This window comes from Taeniopygia guttata, chromosome 3 (genome assembly GCF_048771995.1).
Source record: "Taeniopygia guttata chromosome 3, bTaeGut7.mat, whole genome shotgun sequence".
Taxonomy (NCBI): domain Eukaryota; kingdom Metazoa; phylum Chordata; class Aves; order Passeriformes; family Estrildidae; genus Taeniopygia; species Taeniopygia guttata.
In genome coordinates, this window is record NC_133027.1 from 41,013,318 (window position 1) to 41,033,522 (window position 20,205).

The window sequence follows — 20,205 nt, forward strand, 5'->3', positions numbered from 1 at the left end:
TGGAAACATCAAGAGAAGCATGCACAGGATGATCTCATGATTTACAAATCAAGACTTGGAAACTCTCTTCTCCCTGGTGAAGTCTAAGGGAAAAGTATTATTTAATCTTGGGGAAGTCACTTCCTGCCACTGTGTCTCAGATTCCTATTTTAAAATAAGAAAAACAGGAATCCTTTTTTCCATTCTACTTTTTTTTGGCTTATGTAAATAATATAGTGCCTGGGGCAAGAAAATAATCTCTCATGAAGCTAAATACAGAGTATCTATCAGAGTGAGATACAGGAAAAAAGCCCAAATGATAAAAGTAATCAGTATCACTGTATTTGGATTAGGGCATTAAATATAAGAAAGCCAGTATAAATGTGTGCTTCATACTGGTTTCTGTATTTCACCTGGGAATAACCTTTTCTCACTTTCTAAATTCTGCTAAGAAGCAGAAGTGTAGTAATTCTATCTTGCAAGGTCCCTCTATAACACGCTCTGGACTGCGTGTCTCTCCTCCACCAGGTAGTAGTAACATGCAAAACCAAGGGAAGCTTGAGACAACCTTCAGTGTAACAATCGGATCTGGTCGGCAACTTTACATGGTATAAATGTGCAAGAAATTGCTACACTTTGCCACATGGTAACAAGCAGCCTGCCGTGGCCTCCTAAAGGATTTGTAAACTGGCAAACAGAAGAAGCCTAAGAATCCTACATGGGCCGCATCCTCTAGAGAACAGACATGGCCATGAGTTTTTCAATGAAGTATTCAAGGACAGAATTAGCATACCTTTGCTACATTTAAAATTCTTTTAACAAATTTGCAGATTAGAAAATCTGAGTAATTCTTAGTTTGTTTGGAAAGTCTAATTTTACTTAGGATTGTAAGCATTCCCAGAATTTCAACATTTTCCTTTCATTCTCTATAGATTTAATGCTTTTAAAGATCTAAAAACAAAGAGAGGGATTTTAAGTTATCAAAATTGCTCAACCTACATGATCATTCTTTCTTTCTTACAGATTTGCAGTTCACAAACACATTTCCAGGTTTTAACCTTTCATCCTAAATCAGAAATGGAAATCCAGTACCAATTTTAACAGAAAGAACAGTTTTAATACACACTGTTAAATTAAAAATAATAAAAACAATTCACAAAAAAGGGCAATTAAACACAGTTTGTGGAAGATGCCATACAGTTTATGCTTGGAAAATTAGGGAATATGGGCAATGCAGCTGAAAGGTTAAAAAAGCTAACGCACTAAAAAAAAACCAAAATCAAACAAAGAGACCACCAACACCCCCCTCCTAAAAATACAAAACAAAAAACCCAAAACAAACAGAAAAAAGGAATAACAGTAAGAGCATAAAAGAACAGAAAGACAAATGACAGAAGATGGCATGACCAGAGACTCCATAGTGCAAAAAACACTGAAACACTGTTGGGGAGAAAAACCCAAGCAAAACACTACACCAAAAACACCTCAGGCCCCTCAGTTCTGGGTCTTCATCCATCTCACTGGGTTCTAACAAGATTCTTCTATAGCCAATTAAGAAAAATGGTCAGCTTTTATACATCTCAAATTGGATTAATTGCTCAGCAAGTGCAAGTTTCCTAAACTGAAACCTGAATTCAAATTATTAGATAGTATCTACTGGTAGTATACCAACATAAAAATGAAGCTGTATACACAAATATATATATTTAAATCTTATGATGTTATGGCTGTGATGCAAATGTAATGCAATAAGACAGATTTAAATTTATCCAAAGCAGAGCTATCACTTTAGAAAAATAAGTGGCATTAATAATTACACAGTCAGTGTTTGAGGTTTGTACTTCATAAACCACAAACTCATGTGCTCAATTCCTAAAACAACAAACCCAGTGAAGCATTATGCTGCAGGCTGGCAATCTTAAAACATATGCTATGCCATTAAGTATGTTTTACTAACTAGTTGGGATATTTCAAGTTTCCTTCACACAGTACTGAACTGAATATGTGGTATGTAACATGAATATGTCTGGGGCTACTAGAATGACTTGTACAAAGCACATCTTAACACCTCCAACCTAAAAATGCCTTCTTTTAAGGAGTATGAAAATTCCTGCATTACAAAACTAATTGTTTTCTGTCAACAAAAATAACCAAAGAGATCAAAATCAATTATAATAACTCTCAGGTATTTAGAAAAAAGCACACCCACCTTTTCATCCAGATTTCCATTACGGTCAAACTGGTAGAGTAGTGCCAGATGACTCATCACCCACCAGCTAAAACTCAATGGGTCTTTACACTGAACTGTTTCAAACCCAGACACACTTTCAGAAGTACTTGGCTGTTCAAAGATATTCTTCAGGGTTGTGTTCACCAAGCTCCAGAAACACTGTAGAAAATACAAAAGTTAATTTGAACAGTGTTCAATAACAAAACCTATGTTAACAATTTTCTCTGCAACACTGCCCTGTTGATTAATTTGCTTTTACAGAGAAGAAGCAAGATGACAGTCATTTAAAGAAAATATTAAAAAGCAGTGGAGAGTATTACCAGAGAAAACTCAAGGCTACCTTGGAAAGGCCTCTCTCTAATGTCAATAGAAATCAAAGTGTAAAGATAAACCTGGGTCACCAGGAAGAATCCAGCAGAATTACAAGCTAAGCAAAACTACAAGCTAATGGACTGATGACATACAGACAGGATGGTGCCCCAACACTCGACAAGAGAAAGGTTAGAGTTCTTTAATGAAGAATTGTTAAAACATTTTTTAAAAACTTCTAGTGGCAGACTATCCTAACCAAGAGGAATACAGTAGGTGGTAGAGAATCTGAAAGGCAGCAGTTTCAAATTCCCTGTTTTGTCACAGTCTGTTCCAGCACTGACAAACTGATTAATTCTCATTGATTCAGACCCTTGCCTACATCACAATATTACTACTCCTTGTAGCCTGTGCCTATCTTCCCTAGTTTTAAGGAAGCTCTCTAGGATTTTCTTGCATGTGTATTTCACGCACCTTAGCTCGGTCTTGATCCTAACTTACCTGAAAAGTGCTCTTGCTAGTGCAAATGCTTAAGAGTAACAGTTTCACTTGTGCTGTCCACCTTTTAACAAGTAAACAGCCATCAGAGCAAACCCTCTACTCTGACATACTTCATTCTGTACTAAGTGAACTGTACTCATGGCACAGATGGCCACTTTGGTTCTTATTAAGATTATTTCTGAGAACTTTTAAAGCGTTTTGTCACTTCTTAGTATTCATTCAGAGAAACATCAGTTCAATCCCAAACAGCAGTCAAAGAAAAAAATTGAAATGCTAGAAAGTATCAGCAAACAGAAAGAACAACACAGAAGATATCACTATGCAATGTATAAAACCACATAGCCTCCTAACCCATGCTTGGAACACTGAATGTCATCCTGGCACTCTGTTATTCAAAACAGGATGTGGTAATATGGAAAAAGGTTCAGAGAAGGGTGACAAAGATGACCAGAGGTAAAGAATGGCACCTGAAAAAAAGAATTACTGTAAGAAGTAAGGCTCATCAGCCTAGAAAAGGCAGAAGGTAGGATACATCAGGAAAAAAAAAAAAAACAAACAACAACTAACTGAAGAGGCATATAAGGTTGTACTGGTATAAAGAAGGAAAACAGGTAGTGATTTGCTGATTTCCAATAAAAATATAAGAGGGCATCTAGAGAAGTCAGCAACTACAAGATTCAAGACTATGTTGTTCTCGTACAGATGGGTAACAAAGACAGCAACACGAGCTAGCTGGATCACTGTTCATGTTTCTAATGCCTGGAGATGACTCATTGCATGACATATCACAGAAACCATAAATAATTTTTTTTAGATATGTAAACATGGCTTTTTGTGTTTTGCTCTTCCATAAAAAGATCTTTCACAGTATCTTCCTTTGCTTTCTTTAGCACTAGGAGTGCTCCTTATCAATGCCCTAGGTCATAACCCAACAGTACACTGCAAACCTAGAATCAGGATTTCATGCACTCTCAAGACAATGGCCCAAGGCATCACAGTTAGCATGCAGTTCTCCTGGAGCAAATAGGAAGTTCAGTTCTACCATCAGATCTGTGCATTCATGGCCATATGGGAACATTTGGTGACTGTACTGCAAAGGTAAAAGTAGTGTTCCTTTACCTCTGTATTAGACCCTTTATTTCTGTGGTCCAGCAATTGAATAAGTAGAATCCATAGTTCTTTAATGCAGTTACAGGAATAATGGCTACTGGTAAGAGCCTCAGAAGGTCGCACCTGAAAGAGAATATAGAATACAATTATTCACAGAAGTGCTCATTTTTGAAATGCTGTTTTATATATCAGTATTTCCTCTTGTCTTGGCTGTTTGGTTTGAAGGTTTTTTTTCAGGTAAATAATATAGTTACAATTACACATTCAAAGGTGAATTCACTAACATCCAAAATATTTCTCTCATACAACATAGACACTTTCCTATTTCTACATAAATTATAGGTTGTGCTATTTCCTCCTAGTTTCTTCTGATCCACTCTCAGACATTATTTAATTGTATAAAAATGGCATTCCATGTCCTAAATGAAAATAAGTTACAATAAATACTAATTCATTGTCTGATAGTAAGGAAAAGAGAGAGAAAATGATTGATTACATTTTCTTGATGTTCTTGAGAAGAAAAATATTTCAAATTATTCACCAGCTATTATTGTTATTTTTAACTGAAAAATCCTTAATGACTAGGCCTAATGCTAGTAAAATATGTTGTTGTCGGCATGATGAGGATGTTAATGTTCCCACAACATTTCACAAAATCTGCTTTTCGGTAAATTTACTGCAAGGCATTCTTTTAATATGCAGAAAACAGCATATTTCAAGTCATGTACATTACTTGATTACTATTCCATATTTAACAAAATTCTCTCAGACTGATGCATTTCAAATGCAAAATAGTCTTTTTGTGATTCATCTTTCAATTTTACATTCTCTGAATTGTGAAACAAAACAAAACAGCAAAAGGAAGTGCTAAATACATAAAAAACTCTGTGTGCTTTAATGATTTGAACATCTACCAGACCTGTACTTGAAATAATCATGCTATAGATAAAACTTCACATACTCTATCCTTAGACCATGAACCCACTGAATAGTATTCAGAGGTAGCAAAAATTGTGAGAAAAGTTTTGCTTAAACAGCTCAATTCAACACCTTTTACCTTCAAGCAAGGACACAATGGCAGAAATGCAGGAAGAAAGGAGGGAAAACAAAGCAGCTTATACTAATTTTATCCCTAAACAATAAGTAATCCAAGTTTGAATAATCAAACTACACCTCTCTAAAGCAAACAGAAGGGAATAGGTACCTAGAGAGATTAATCAAACTCACTGCAAAACAGTTGTTATCCTTCCATGACAATAAAAAGTACCTTGGGTGACTAGTTTAGCCAACTAACTCCTATCCATCTACATGTGATGAGGTGGAGCCTGAATTTTTATATCCACATGTTTTTTTCTGGTCCATTCACACACAGCTATTCTCAAATCGCACTAGCACTTAAAATAATTTTTGAATTTGGAAACCTAACAGTGCAAATTAAAAATTAAATATAAATATTCAATACCAGTGACAGCAGTGGCTGTGAGACATTATAGAAGTGGGAGTGAAAGACTAAAAACCTACACTTTCAGAGTTAGAACAAGTATATCACCAATAATTTCAAATCTGCATAATATTCTATTAGGATGTAAACTTCTTATTTATCATACACCTTTAGAATATATTTACAACTACAGTTTCATACAGCTCCAAATCAGGTTTACATAATTTTATTATAAATATGAACTTACATTCACATATAAATGTGAAACAACTTGTTTTTTCTCTCTCAAGAATCCTCTTTATCCTATGAAATTGTAATGGTAGACATGATCTATTTTAAATAATGCTTTATTCACTTTCCACATATACTCACAGTATTTCACATGCCTCTCTCTCTCTCTGCACACTTTTAGTTAAAGATCTGCAAATCAGGAATTTCTCAACAACCTGAACTAATTTTATGCAAATATTATCTTGAGAATAAACAGTACGGCCACTAAAGTCTCTTGAAAAAATTCATTATTTAACTACTAACTTTCCAAAACTGAAGTGCCTCAAAAATAACTGGATATGACTTACCACCAAATAGCAAAACAGATCCATTGGATATGAGCAGTCTACTCATTACAGATGAACTGCAAAATTGGAAGTTTTTATAGTAGTATTAGGCATAGAAACTGTCTTAGAAATGAGTTTCATGCTTTCTAAGTGGTCTACCAGCTGTTGCAGCAAGGTTTCTTCATCTACTGTTTACATTTGTTACTGTGCTACTCTACAAGATTGCAGGATCTCTCCTGCAGGAAATGTGTGTATCCATTCAGGATAGAGCCTGAGTAGCAGCATCAAAGCAAGACACCATACAGATACTGCTTAGACTAAGGATAGCAAAGATACTGCTTTCTTCAGAGATACTCTGGATTTCTTCTCACAACATCCTCATTTCAGTATAGTGGTAAGAATGTTTAAAACCCCAAATTGTGATGCTGTTGGGACAATACAGCTCTAGTGCCAGAGGTGTGGCTAAAGACAGAACAAAGATATCCATGAATATATACTTCTCTGCCAAATGTGTCTCAGAGCACACTGGACTTAATACATGATCCAAGTCAAGCATCATGATATCAGAGCTGCTCAAGAAAACAATCTGAAAATAAGAGTCTAGAACGCTAGAGTTTATGTCCATCTTTCCAAGGATATCCACAAATGTTAAGAGCTGCACTCGAGAATGCTCTCAGCCAAAAGCCCAAGGACACGTTTTAGTCATGAGCTGATGGTGCCACCTAGTACCTATGGGTATTAGTGGCATTTTCAACAATTTTGAGGGGTGCTATTTCCATTATGGAATGACAGAAAGGTTGCATACCATAGGAGTCACCAGATCAAGTGCAAGCTTCACTTCAGAAATTAATTTCAAATAGAACTAATTCAAGCAGTGTGGCCCACACCTAGAGAAAGCTTAAGAAAAAGCAGTGGCAAAACAATCTTCTCTTTGTAATGTGGCTCTGTGAAAGTATGTAGAATCTGTCATTTTATCATCTGACATTTCCAAGCCTACCATGCAGCACTGTGTTCAACAGATAGACACTATTTCAATTTTCTTTTACAAAACATTATTCTCGCCTATTTGCTTTTTGTCAGGGAAGAAGGTTGCAGTATTTTTTGATAATTTAATAGATCAAAACCGATTTTAAAAGGTAACAGTTTTCTACAGGAAGGTCTTTTAAAAGAGCAGTTATCAAAGGCTGGTACAGCCATTCCCCCCATCCTCAAAAGTAACATGAAGATGTTTAGATAGAAGATATTAGATAATATTTAGATACAAGATAAAAAGCATATTTCTTATGTTTTTGTACTAGGAAAACATAAATTATACAGTGGTCACTGCTACTTATTCTCAGAGTTCAGTCCTGTGCTCATGGCTTACACATGTCCATCTAAAACAGGTCTCACATTGGCACAAAGATTACACAGCTCTTTTACTGGCTGCCATATGGAGCTATTATGACTTTCTAGCTTTGGAGTGCCCAAAACAAGTGAGAAAAATACTGCAGCTATAGAAGGGAAGAAAAAGGAAAAGAGAAGACACGGAAAAGTTTTCCCATGACAAAGGCAGAAAAGGTGTAACAGAAAGACGAGGCAGTGGAAATAGGCACACTGCAATAATAAACCCTAATATGACAATCTCTAAGTGTCCAGTTAGGTTACTGCCAGGATTAGAGTTATCCTCTCTTTGTTCCTGTTGAAAGAGTTTGAAAAGACCTTTTTTTTTGTGCATTTATCTAAACCTTTTAGACTGTGCCATGTTTGGCATTAAACCTGGAACACTGAACTTAGAAAATGTGGCACTCACTTCTGCTCTGTACACAGTGCATTTCAATATTACTGTCTCATTCAACTGCCAGATGGTCATGAATAAATATAACACAATTTGAGCTCCTAACAAATAACACTCTTTAAAACATGGAAATATAAAGCCATACGTAACATTTACAACTAAGCTCTAAGAAGTCATCTATGAAATGGTGCAATACCCAATTCATATGGTTCCCAGTACAAGCATCTAACTGCCCATGGCCTGTATAAGGAAAAAGAGTTACCTTTGTATACTTGTTGATGGCCAGCCTTATTAAATCAGATATGAGATTTCCACAGTGTTTTTCAAATAAACTGATATTGGTTAGATTCTCTCCGGTTAGATTAATAAAATGGTTTGCATATACAACTTGTTCTAAAACACAGAAGAAAAGTAGAATTGTTTAGTTCCAGGTTTGGCTCTAGCAATATAAAATGCATAGGATTTCTCTTCTAATATATATATATATATATATACACACACATATTTTAGAATGGGCTTGTTGACTTGCATGTAATTTTAATTTATAGGTTCATGTGAGAAAGCTCATCCTAAATTCAAGCTAATCTCCTTCATCATTGCACTGAAATCTGGTATTATTCAGGTTGACAGTAAAAAAGCTTGGCACTTTACAGCCTTTTATTGGCACAGATTTTGTAGAGGAATAAAGATTTATTTATCTGCAAGTTCCTCTTTGTCACATGGCAGTGCGCATGTTCTGGAATAATGACATGTTTTGCAGATATGCAAGTTGATGACAAACAATTCTGGAGAGGTCTAACACTTTCTTTTGGATGTGTTGATGTAGAAAGCTGGCATGATCATGTTCCAACTTGAGCATTTGTAGGCATTAACAGATAAAATGGTGAAGTTAAAAGGCTGTAAGATCTTATCCCACAAGCTTTTACATCTCTCTTGACATCAGTGGAGCAGACAATACGTAGAATGAGACTATTTTATTCCTGGAAATATAAGGTGAAACCCTGAATCCACTATCCTGCCACTGGTCTCAGCAGTGTGAAGTTTCCACTCAAAACACTTTACAGAATGAGATAAAAACCTAGGAAATTCTAAGCACGTAAGAATACAAGATAATGTATGTATAGATATGACTGTCTTGACTAGTAAATTTTGTTGTTAAAAACCACGAGCTTTCTCTTACAAAGATAGGTGACTGCATTATAACTCAGAACATTATCTAGAAATAAATATTGAATTCTGGAAAATAAATTGCCTCCAACAGTTTCACTATCCTTTTCCAAAATGTTTTAAAAAAGACAAACACACTATCCCACAATGGATCATAAAAGAAACTTAGAATTATGAAATAAAAAGCCAACCTACACACTATACAGTAACGTAGAAACAGAGAAAATGTGTTAATGGGAGCAAGGCTGCGTTGTGACAGCACTTGGAGCAAGCAAAAGCTAATCCAAGAGTTCAGTTTCAACACCAGTTACTGAGGTAAGAATACAGTGTGCTTTTTCTATATCTCAACATTACTTCAACTGTTGCAATTCCTATATGGAATTTACATTCACAGCTTATATCAGGTTGTGTATGGTTGCAGTGACACACCAATTATAAAAGAAAACACTTTTGCAATTTATTTTCATAGAATGGACACGGAAAACAGATAAAAGCCTCACAAAGCAAATAAAGTTCTCTTCTGTATTTTACCAATTCTTCAGCAAACTGAACTACTCTGAAATTGAGTTTTTAAATTGCATTCTATGACCTTTTTAATCTAACTTCTATGAACAGCTTACTCATATCAACTTACTTTTTGCCCTTTTAAAGCCTTATAATTTTTTTTTTAATATATTGCCTTGCCCTTTTCTTTCTTTACTTTTATAAGCTCCCCTGATTGAGGCTTCTTCTTTTGCCCAATATTTTCCTGGTCTTGCACATGGTTAACAATACAAATTCTCTCCTCCAAGGAGAGAACCCTGGAGGATTCTGGTTCATCCCTGGACACTTTTCCTACATTGTTGTTATCCAATTGCCATTCATTGTTATGCATTCTGGATATCTGTAATCGCATTTTTATTTGTGATGTCAAGAAGTGCATTGCTATTAAATATTTAGTATGTTGCATCAGCTGAGTATGAACTCTGTGATCTTTGTTTTGACTGAACAAATTCCTAATACAATTTGATTTAATTTGAGCCACACGATAATTTACAAAGAACCTACCTTTACCATACCTGAGTTTACCCCATTAAACACAGCTATGCTTAAAAACTACCAAAAGTAGTTTTGATTCTGGACAAATCAAGATGGGAAGATTAGGTAAGTCATATGTAAAATAATAAGTTCAAGAAAAAGGCCTGCATACTTACTCTTCAGTTTTTCACCTAGTACATGAAGAACTTCTAATACTAGCCATTTAATATCCAAATGGAGATGTAGTAAGTGCCATGATGGAGGAAAGACCTGTAATTAGAAATATGTTTACTTATATTTAACATTTCTTTAGTGAATTCTGGATACTGTGCTAAGAGAGGGTGGTCAGGCTTTGGAACAAGCTGCCCGGGTTTAGTGGAGGAATCACTATTCCTGGAAGCGTTCAAAAACGTGGATTTTGGCATCTGGGGACACGGTTTAGTGGAGAATGTGGAGGTGCTGGAGTAATGGTTAGACTTGACATTCTAAGATGGACTGCAATGAACATTATTAATATCTGTGACCAAATACAATCTAACATATAAACATGTCATGTAGTTCAAGAAAAAAAACCCAAAAAGTTTCATTACAATTATGTCTGTAAGAGGCTATTTAAGAAGTTTTGATTCAAGCTTGACAAATTACAACACCCTTTGTTAATCTTTCCTTTACAGAGAAGCATTATGAAGCACAAAAATTGCTAAAGTAAGCTCTTAAAATTTTAGTGAGCTCCAAAATTTTAGTATTCTCTTCCTTAAAGTTTACTTGAAATTTTTAATCAGCTGTTTTTAATCAGCTCAGCTACTATTGACAAGCTAAACAAAGATCCAAAATGCTGCTTCTCAGCGGATCATTCCTCTTCAGATACTTTTTTATACAACATAAGCCAGAAATTAGTTTTCTGTCTTTATAAAAGATTTGAAAGCATTAGCTATGTGTATGGACAAATACTAATGGTGTATGCTTCAGTAGTATTTAATGCTGCTATGCCTCCTTCTACATCTACACTTTTCTTTGTATAAAAGATCTTCTCCCATTCTGAGTCAGATTTCAGAATGTGTTTTTAAAGAAATGCCCCTCCCACACTGGGATGCTCAGAAATTTTAAACTATGCTCAGAAATTTTAAATTACTACAGACAAATACCAGATAATTTTTTTAAACAATCTATGCTAATTTAAGCCTACACATCTACATGTAATTGGTATTATCATTTGTATGCAATAGGAAGAATTCTAAAGCTATAGAACAAAAATACATAAATAAAACAACAGAAAACCCAGATCTCATCAGTTGTGTTTACCAAGTACAGGATGGCACTTAATACAGAAACAAAAAAACAAATCAAAAAGATTAACTTATATTAAGCCAAAATTTTTCAAGTTGAATAAATAATGCCACATAAAAAAATAAAATTATAAAAAGACACCAACCTTTGCCTGATTTTGAATAGTAAATGCTGCCAGAACATTACTAGGAAGTTCACAAAGGTGATCAATATTCACGGTCAAAGCATGAAGCTCTTCCACCAACACTGATGGTAACTGAGCTTCTACTTCTTCATCCGTATGCAGCACTCCATCATTTTCCACTTTAGGGGGTTCCAGATACCTGAATGTACAGACAAATACACTCAATCAGAAAACAGGTAAGTAGCAGCTACACAAAGCTCAGTACCCAATTTAGTAAAATGTGTGTAAATCTCACCTGAAGATGAAAACTTTTACATAATCCAAAAACTTAAGACATTGATGCCTGATTTTCTCTGCTTCAGAGTGCAAGTGTGCAGCTTGACCTGAAGTAAAAGAGATCAGTAGCTTAGAGCAGATGTAACCACACCATGACTTAACATTTGCATTCTCCACAGTAATTAGACCAAACCACTGGAAAGACATCCTCTGAGGACAAGTTGGGAGCTGACTGATGGTAAACACCCACTTCTAAATGGGATCCATTCTTTGTCTTATCATCTCAGGCACATATCCAGATACAGACTGAAAATAAGACCCCCAGGAAAGGTAAGGGTAAGTACTCTCAGTGCTAGAAGAAATCATTCAGCCCTAGTGCTCTGCTTCCAAGACACTTTCAGTAAAGACATGGGTAAAACAATTTATTAGTACCCTTTTCTCTTGACAGACTTAAAACTGTGATAAGGCTCAATAATAAGGTACAAGTAAGTTCAATAAGGTGAACTTATTTGTAAATGCGCTTTGTAACTTTCCCTTGGAATCGTCACTGTTGCACAGAATCTTCAGCCGTATAATACTAAGAGCCATCCATTCACAATCCTGCCTTCTACTTGCAGCTCTGTATGCTTTCAGGCAGTTATTCTGGCTATATGTCTCCTTTCCCTTGTTCTCTGAAGCTGTTGTTCTCATTGCTATCATCCTCACCTTGTGCCTGCAAGCTCAACTCCTGATTAGAGCAGAGATTCACTGGAAGTTATTGAACTGTGTGAAAATCACTCTTTATTTATTCCTACATTTTGCCTTGTAGCTTTCAACTTACAGAAGGATGAAACTTAGTGCATAACAAACAAAATATAGTAATTTAAATACCAAATAACTACTGCCCAACAATATATATACATACAAAAGCTTAGCAAGCAGTCAGTCTGCAACACATGTACCTGATTACAACACATGCTGATTATTCAGAGAACCTTCAATGCAAGCATCAAATGGGGCCTTGAGCAGTACCAAATCAAAGTGCATCATCCTAGAGGAGATGCATGGCAAAAACTCTTGGTCACCTAATACACTGGACTGCACAGCCAGGGAAAGACAGTTCTCCTTGCCCTCACTCTCCCTTTTGTTTCCCCCCCATTTCCTCCAATTAACCTCGAAGTTCATATATGACACTTCTTACAAACGCCAAAAATAAAGCTTTGTGCATACAAGCCTATCTTAACATCTTTTGAACAACAACATTCAGCAGGTAAAGCAAATCAACTGATACAAGCACCAAAATATTCCAGTGAACAGTCTACCTGCACCACACCAGAAGTCATAGCATCTGCCATGGTAATGAAACCCAAGTTTAGAGCAGAGTGAATTGATCATCTTAAAGTAATTAGTTATAGATATTACTGCATATTTGCACAAATAACAAATACTGTATCTTAAATTCTCAGAAGCTCTGTTTAAGCAAAATTTCCTATTATAGTATTTTCACACGCCTTCTACATTACAGAGTTCTCAGTACAAAGTCTCCAAAGCTCATCAAGACTGACAGGAAAAAAAATTAATGTACAATATTGATATTTATATAAACACACAGTACAACATAGATTTACTGAGCCAAAACTCTTAAGTGGGATTTTAAACAGTGGTGACAGCACATTTAAGACATCAATAATAACAAACATCACGCTGCTGACCATTTAAAATACTTCAATCCTCATGACACCCTTCTACTATTAGACCACTTCTATAAAGGGTCTGAGTCACAGCTGAACCAGTGACCTGTTCTGATTCAGAAAGAAAGCCTGGTGCAAAGCACAAAATTCAAGTTCTTCATTTTATGAGCTTAATTGCCAAGCAGAAGAATGGGATACAAAGAAGAGAAGACAACCAGGCAGGTACTTAAATTTAAATTTAAAAACCCCAACAGAACAGTTTCTTGATGTCCAGCTACAAAATAAAAGTTCTAATGTAATTTAAAACAGGCTATTTCCATTTGCATAAATTTTTTTTGATACTATCAATAACTGCATATGGAAGAAGCTTGATGATAAATTCACATCAATTATTTAAATGGCAGAACATCGCAATATTAAAAAAACAATAGTAATGTGCAAAAATATTCACTCATGGAACACTAGCACATTATCTGTAATGAGAAGACACTACAGTTTATTCCTGAGTAATTACTGAACTTCTCAACTTGCTAAGTAATTCAGACTACAACTTACAATAAGCCCAAGGCTGCAATAATCCTTCAGAAACATGCTGCTTCTCATGCCTCAGTATTTAATTGAAACAAAGCATTTTGTAGTGATCCTGTTTTATCAATCCTACTGCAAAGATGAACTATGTTTGTAAGTAACTCAAAACTAAGCAAATCTAACTAACTCATTTAAATGTAAGCCAGTGAAACATTGAAAAAAAAATCCAAGCCACATTTCCCTATTTTGCCTCACTTGGCTGCCTATATTTCTACCCTTACTGCAGTTTTATGCTCCTTATAAAAGACCTATTCTGATGCACATTCCAAAATCCCTTGGTCAAGAGTCAAAGCACAAGCATGATCTGTAAAAACTTATTTCTTTAATTAAATGTTGTCAGTTGTCTATTGCAATGTCAAATTAAATTTGTAAAACTTACCAAAATCAGATGAACTCATTTGTACTAGGTTTTCCAGTCTGTATATCTGTTGCCTAATTAAAGGAATACAAAGATTTATGGTATTTATACAGGTAAAAGTTGTTTAACTTCACTTTAGTAAGCACAAAATAGAACTGAGAAAGGCAAGAGGTATTTCTTGCTTTGTAGTTCTGAAAAAGCTTATAGAAATGTAACTCAGCAAAGAGTTTTAGTGAAAGGCAATGGACTTACCTACATGTGAAGGGTGACATTGAATAGACTTTGTGCATGTTTATAAATCATTAAACACAATAAAAATGCCCAAAACAATTGGCTGAATATTGGGGAAGGCAAAAAACAACAACACAGACAGAAATTCCCAAAAGCCATACCCTTCAAGTGATCTTAGCACAAGCATAACTCAACTTCATATTTGACTACAGATGAAACCTAAAAGTTAGCCCTCGTGGCATACACTCAGTACACACTAAATTAATCCACTTGTGGATGTGCATTAATACATCCTGCCTGCAGCTTCTCCCGCTTCCAGCTTTGGGTGGTCAGCTCCTTAACTCCAGCACAAAGTATAAACAGCAACAAATAGAGTAGAGTAAAAGGAGGTGTCTTAGAAAAGTTAAAGTTCAGTTTTGGAGAGGAAATTTTCAAAGAAGTTAAATGACACTGCAAATGAATATTTAAAAAAAAAAAGCTGCAACACAGGGAAATACTCTGTAACAACATCTGGTCTTCCAGTAGAATCTCCACAGAGATAAAGCAGTACTAAACTGAATATATGAAATGCACAACTGTGTCAGACAGACTTTTGAAAGAAAATGTTGCATAAATTGAGGAGAGAGCTCTCTGCCTTATTTCTCATACAATCAAAGCAATAACCATTGAAGGACTCCAAAATAGGCTACTTGAATCTAACACAATTTAAATGTTCTTATTAAAAAAAACCATGAAAACTAGGAAGCATTTAAAAGACAAAACTACAGTTTGTAACTTGCATATTAAAGTGTATACACACAGTAAAATGATCTCCCTTCACTCTTATCTTGTTTTCTTGCACAAAGCCATGTCAGCTACCCTTCCATCTTTTAGGTGGGTGTAGAGTTTTTTGTCTGTTCTGAAATCAAAGTTGAATTTCTGACTGGATTTTTAAAGGATTTCAACCATGTGAAAATGAAGGAAGTCTGAAGCAGGAGGGCTTTATGAAACAGGGCTGTTGAGACTGGTGTTTAGAGAAGGAAGGTACCAGAAAGTAGCGACAGAAAAAAAAAGAAGAAAAAGACTCTCCAGTGAATTGACAAAGAATACAGTAGGCTGACAAAATTAAAGCACAAACTGGGCACAAGAAACATAACAAAAATACCATTACTTAAATAAATAATTTTAGTTTCAATTTGCATTTGTATCTCAAGGATTGAGCCTCATGGCTGTTAATCATTAAATCATTTGATTTGCAAATACACATTCTGACAGATAAACTGGTACTTCTGTATTTTAATCAAAGACATATTATCTTAATATACCCACTTAAATGGTTACATAGTCTCGTTCACTTTGACTCCTACTTCTATCACATGAAAACCCATAAGTAAAATTTTCACTATGCAATTATTATTTTAACTTGCAGTTCTGCAGTATACTATTACTTACAATATTTAAAAATAGTAAATAATTTTAATTACAATATTAAGTATGATCTCAGACATTATAAGAAACTAGCTTTCTGTAAGCATATATTTAAACATAGATATTAACTGTACTTCATAAATGTAACTATTTACAGCCACCCTATCCTCAAAAACTATTGTAACTTGTACTTAATATATTCAATTTCCACAGTGGAAAAAGGAGTTTTCTACTTTCAGTTGTCAACTGCTCTATAAATGAAACTGTTCCATTTTATGACTGAACAAATGAACTGAATGTCTTTGCTGAGACATCCCCCTTTGCAGAGGGACTTGTCACAACAAAAGACAACTTAGCAACCAAACACTTGGCCAAGAGTTAGATGAAATCCATTATTCCTACCAGGTTAGTAGGTTTTAAAGAATGTACAGCTTGAATAACTTAAAAACCACACTATGCCTTCTGTTCATCTGTATTACAATTACAGAGAAATCTACATTACAGCAAAAAAAGCTTTTAAAATAGTAATTTAAACATTCTTGTGTCACTGCCCAGTGATTTTATGCTAATGAACAGTTAAAATATCAGACTAATACTGAAACTTTTGACTAAATTATGCTATCTCCCCCTTTATCACTTTGGGTTTGTTTTTTTTTTTTAATACAGTGAGGTCAAAGCTTGCATCAAGCAAGCAAAACTAAATAGTGGTTTGAATACACTTCCAAGCATCTATGTCACCACGTTCCAGTAAGCCAGACCCTATTAATGATGTTGCACATCATGCCCTTGGTCATACCCTAAAGCGATGGAAGAATCCCCTGCAATGAAAGGAACCATAGAATACATCATATATATTTGTGAAATCATACAAAAGCTCCTCTCCCATCCACTCTCTGTATGTACTGTACATCCTGAGGATTATCAGTAGCAAAGAGGATTATCAGTGATCTGTGTATTTGCATTGACCAGATTAAGCATCTACATTGAATTAGTCAAACACTGAGTAACTGTATCTGAAGAGATTGCTGAAGCTATCCTAATCCAAACAATTGAAGAAAGCACTGCATCCAGCATTCAAAGTATTTGATTTTTAACCTCCACTTTCCTTTATGCACAGAAAAGGACTAAAAATCTTCAAAAGACAACTTCAATTATATGGGTAGCACAATCTCATTCAAGGAAATCTTATATAGTCAATTCATATAATTCTGAAGCAAGAGCCTTCTAAATTAACCCCAACACTGTGCTGTAATAACTATACTTTTTTTTTTTTTTTTTTTTAATCTGGTGATGCCTCAGATATGCATCACACTACTTAGAAACTTAATAAGTCACATATTAAGAATCCGTGACAAGAGGTACTTCCTCCTGCAATTCCATCTGTGTCTTATCCATCACTTACTGGAACATTAAACAGACAGCATTAATCTTTTTTAGATGCATTGCACAGCCCACAGTGTTTTACGATGTTACTTTTAAAAATGTGAAAAGTTTGCTACACCCTTACGGCAGGTATAATTACAGATGGGGATTAATTATAAAATACAATGTTATCATACCTAAGTAATCCAAAGAGAAATCCACAGGATTCAACTAATGCCATTTCAGTAACCCACTGAAAGCCAAACAATTCCACTGTATTTTCTTCATAGTCATTTGGAGAAGGATCTAATCTCAGCAAAACCCTGCAAAATAGAGCCAACAGTATTAATGTATTTTCTAGTAATAAACCTATGGAGTATAATGTCTCTAGCTGTCTTATGTTCCACCAATACTTTCTGAATATATCAGCAAGATGTACCTGACAGATGTCTCAAAGACAGTCATACCTTTTAGAGCAATATGATCTATAGAAATATGACAACTCCTAGCTTCAACAGCATAAAAACAGGATATAGTAACAGGTCACAGTAGATTTTGGAAAAAAAAATTAACAGGTATGATGTATTTTCATACTTACAAAGGGGCTGAGACATAACATACAGACTGTGAAGAGAAGAAGCTTCTATGCAAGATAACACACTGCTCTGTATGCTTGAGATCTGTCTCAAGGCACACTATGTACCTGGTAACTAATGCTAGAACATACATTTGTTTGTTTACATACATTTAACAATATTTATACTGAACACACTGCTAAAAGCACACTTTTAGGCAGATGAACAGATGAGGGTCAAAATGAGACCTTGACATTATAACTCAAGCTAACACTAGGCTGTAATTACCCTTTGCTCTTGCTAAAGGAAAATAACACCAGAATTACCATTTTACTCAGAGTGGAGAAAATCAGACACCTGTGTTGTTAAAACATTATAATTGTGCAAATAAAGGAATGTTTCATTAACATACATTAAAAAAAAATTGCAGCAAACTGCATAACAGCATGGTAAAATACTTCAGAATTTTTCCCATTGCCTTTCAAAAAAATAATCCCACCCAGGTGAAGCTCAATTTTCTAATATGTAAAAACTATTTTTATTTTAAAAATTAAAAATGTATACTAGCCAAGCACTTAGTTTCCTTTACATTACACACCAAATCCATATTCTGCTTGATTAACACACTATTTCCAACTTCATTCTCAGAGGCAAAAAGAGAATCTGCTGAATAATTGGCTTATCCTCCCACTGCACTTCAGTTCACTTGGTAACTTCCTGAACACTGGACTGTTTTGAAGCCTCTAGCAATTAAACCCAGCTGCAACAGTTCCAAGCAATGAAGACAGAAGAGTGCCTCACACGGAGGCTTTTCAAGGACTTTGCAATCCAGGTAGACAACCTATTTACACAGCAGAAAACCAGTGTTATCACAACTATAGTGACTGGGAAACCTGTCTACATACAAGCTCCTCAGTGAGTTTTAATGACAGAAACAATCTCAGGTGAAATATTGTTTGTCAGTGTCGAATCCACTGCTGATATATTCATGCAGACACAGGATCCCTCAATCTTCTACTTGATGTAAATTTGAATGAATGCGCTCTGATGCAACTAAAATATATAATAAATAAGGCAGAGAAAGGGGGAGGTGCAGTGGACACCCCCCTTAAGCCTTTACAGAAAACACTGTGGGAAAAAAGTAGCAAGATAAAATACAAAGCTTAGCAGGAAGACAGACAGATGGAAAGATTAGGCTTTTGTAGGAAAAACAAGAAAACCCCTGTAAGATAAGCAAACAGCACAGAAAACTAAGCTGAATAACAGACAATAAGGCATATAACGATTAAGCCAAAGTGACATTTTAAAACCTCACAGAAAATACTTATTTGCTATGCCTATGACTTCAGAACCTTAAATCCATAATGCATGCAAAGGTGAAGCTTTGAGAAAGATGGTCTTAAATCTACTAACTAGAGCAAGCTCCAGTAATTTGGCAAAGCCAAGCAGAGTGGAAAAGAGAGAAAAATGACCAGCATTTAATAGAGCACATGACAGGGAAAAGCAGTGCTGAAGCCTCCTCAGAAATTCAAGTGATCTCAGATGCTGCTGCCCAACAGTCCAGTTTTTGAATGGTTCTAACATGCTTGTAAATGTCCATTATATTATCTTAAAAGTAAGTTCAGAAAGCTAAGAACTGCATCTAGAGCACTGTTCAAACCTGTTTATCAACACAACAGCCCTTCCCACTTTGGTATCACCAAGTTGATTTCAGGATCAGAACAGATGGAAAACAAACTGATTTGGAAACGTGCCAGCATTCAAAGGCACCAAACATGAGTGGAAAGAACATCTTAGAAGGCTTCTATATTTGTAATTAAAAAAAAATCCCATACCTCTTAAGAGATCCACTTGCTAAGTAAGACTCTGGAGAGAACTTTCTCCCTCCATTTTGGCTGTCAAAAGCACAAGAAAAGAAAGACGGCCTTGAGTTCTCATGCTCCACTTCCATCGCCAGCTCCAAGCTTTCAGTGAGAAATGGGGATGTAGAGGAAGCCCCAAAGCCATCCTCCATTGTTTTCACCTGGCCCAGAAAATAAATAGATAAATACAAAAACACTCATAGCATTTCTTCAAATACATTTCTCATAGTTACATCTCCATGTCATCCTTAAGCTCAAGTGAGGACACAAATCTGACCAACAATAACACTGAAATAAAAACTGAGAGACACCACCAAGAAGGGTAATCATGGTCACATGCCCTGTCACACAGTTCTGCCACTTTGTGCAACCATAGC

The 20,205-nt window shown here is 35.4% G+C and overlaps 1 protein-coding gene across 3 annotated transcripts in view; it reads right to left on the bottom strand.

Moving 5' to 3' along the window:
- MMS22L (MMS22 like, DNA repair protein) overlaps positions 1-20,205 on the bottom strand; it is an 89,593-nt gene that overhangs the window by 68,263 nt on the left and 1,125 nt on the right. For all 3 annotated transcript variants that reach the window (XM_030267628.4, XM_032747244.3, XM_072926692.1), the window contains exons 2-10: positions 19,802-19,989; positions 17,589-17,714; positions 14,413-14,465; positions 11,795-11,882; positions 11,521-11,698; positions 10,265-10,358; positions 8,167-8,297; positions 4,139-4,252; positions 2,189-2,368 (exon numbers count right to left, since the gene is read on the bottom strand). In XM_030267628.4, the coding sequence (XP_030123488.4) occupies positions 2,189-2,368; positions 4,139-4,252; positions 8,167-8,297; positions 10,265-10,358; positions 11,521-11,698; positions 11,795-11,882; positions 14,413-14,465; positions 17,589-17,714; positions 19,802-19,980 (1,143 nt within the window). In that variant the 5' untranslated portion in view covers positions 19,981-19,989. The remainder of the gene's footprint in view (positions 1-2,188; positions 2,369-4,138; positions 4,253-8,166; positions 8,298-10,264; positions 10,359-11,520; positions 11,699-11,794; positions 11,883-14,412; positions 14,466-17,588; positions 17,715-19,801; positions 19,990-20,205) is intronic.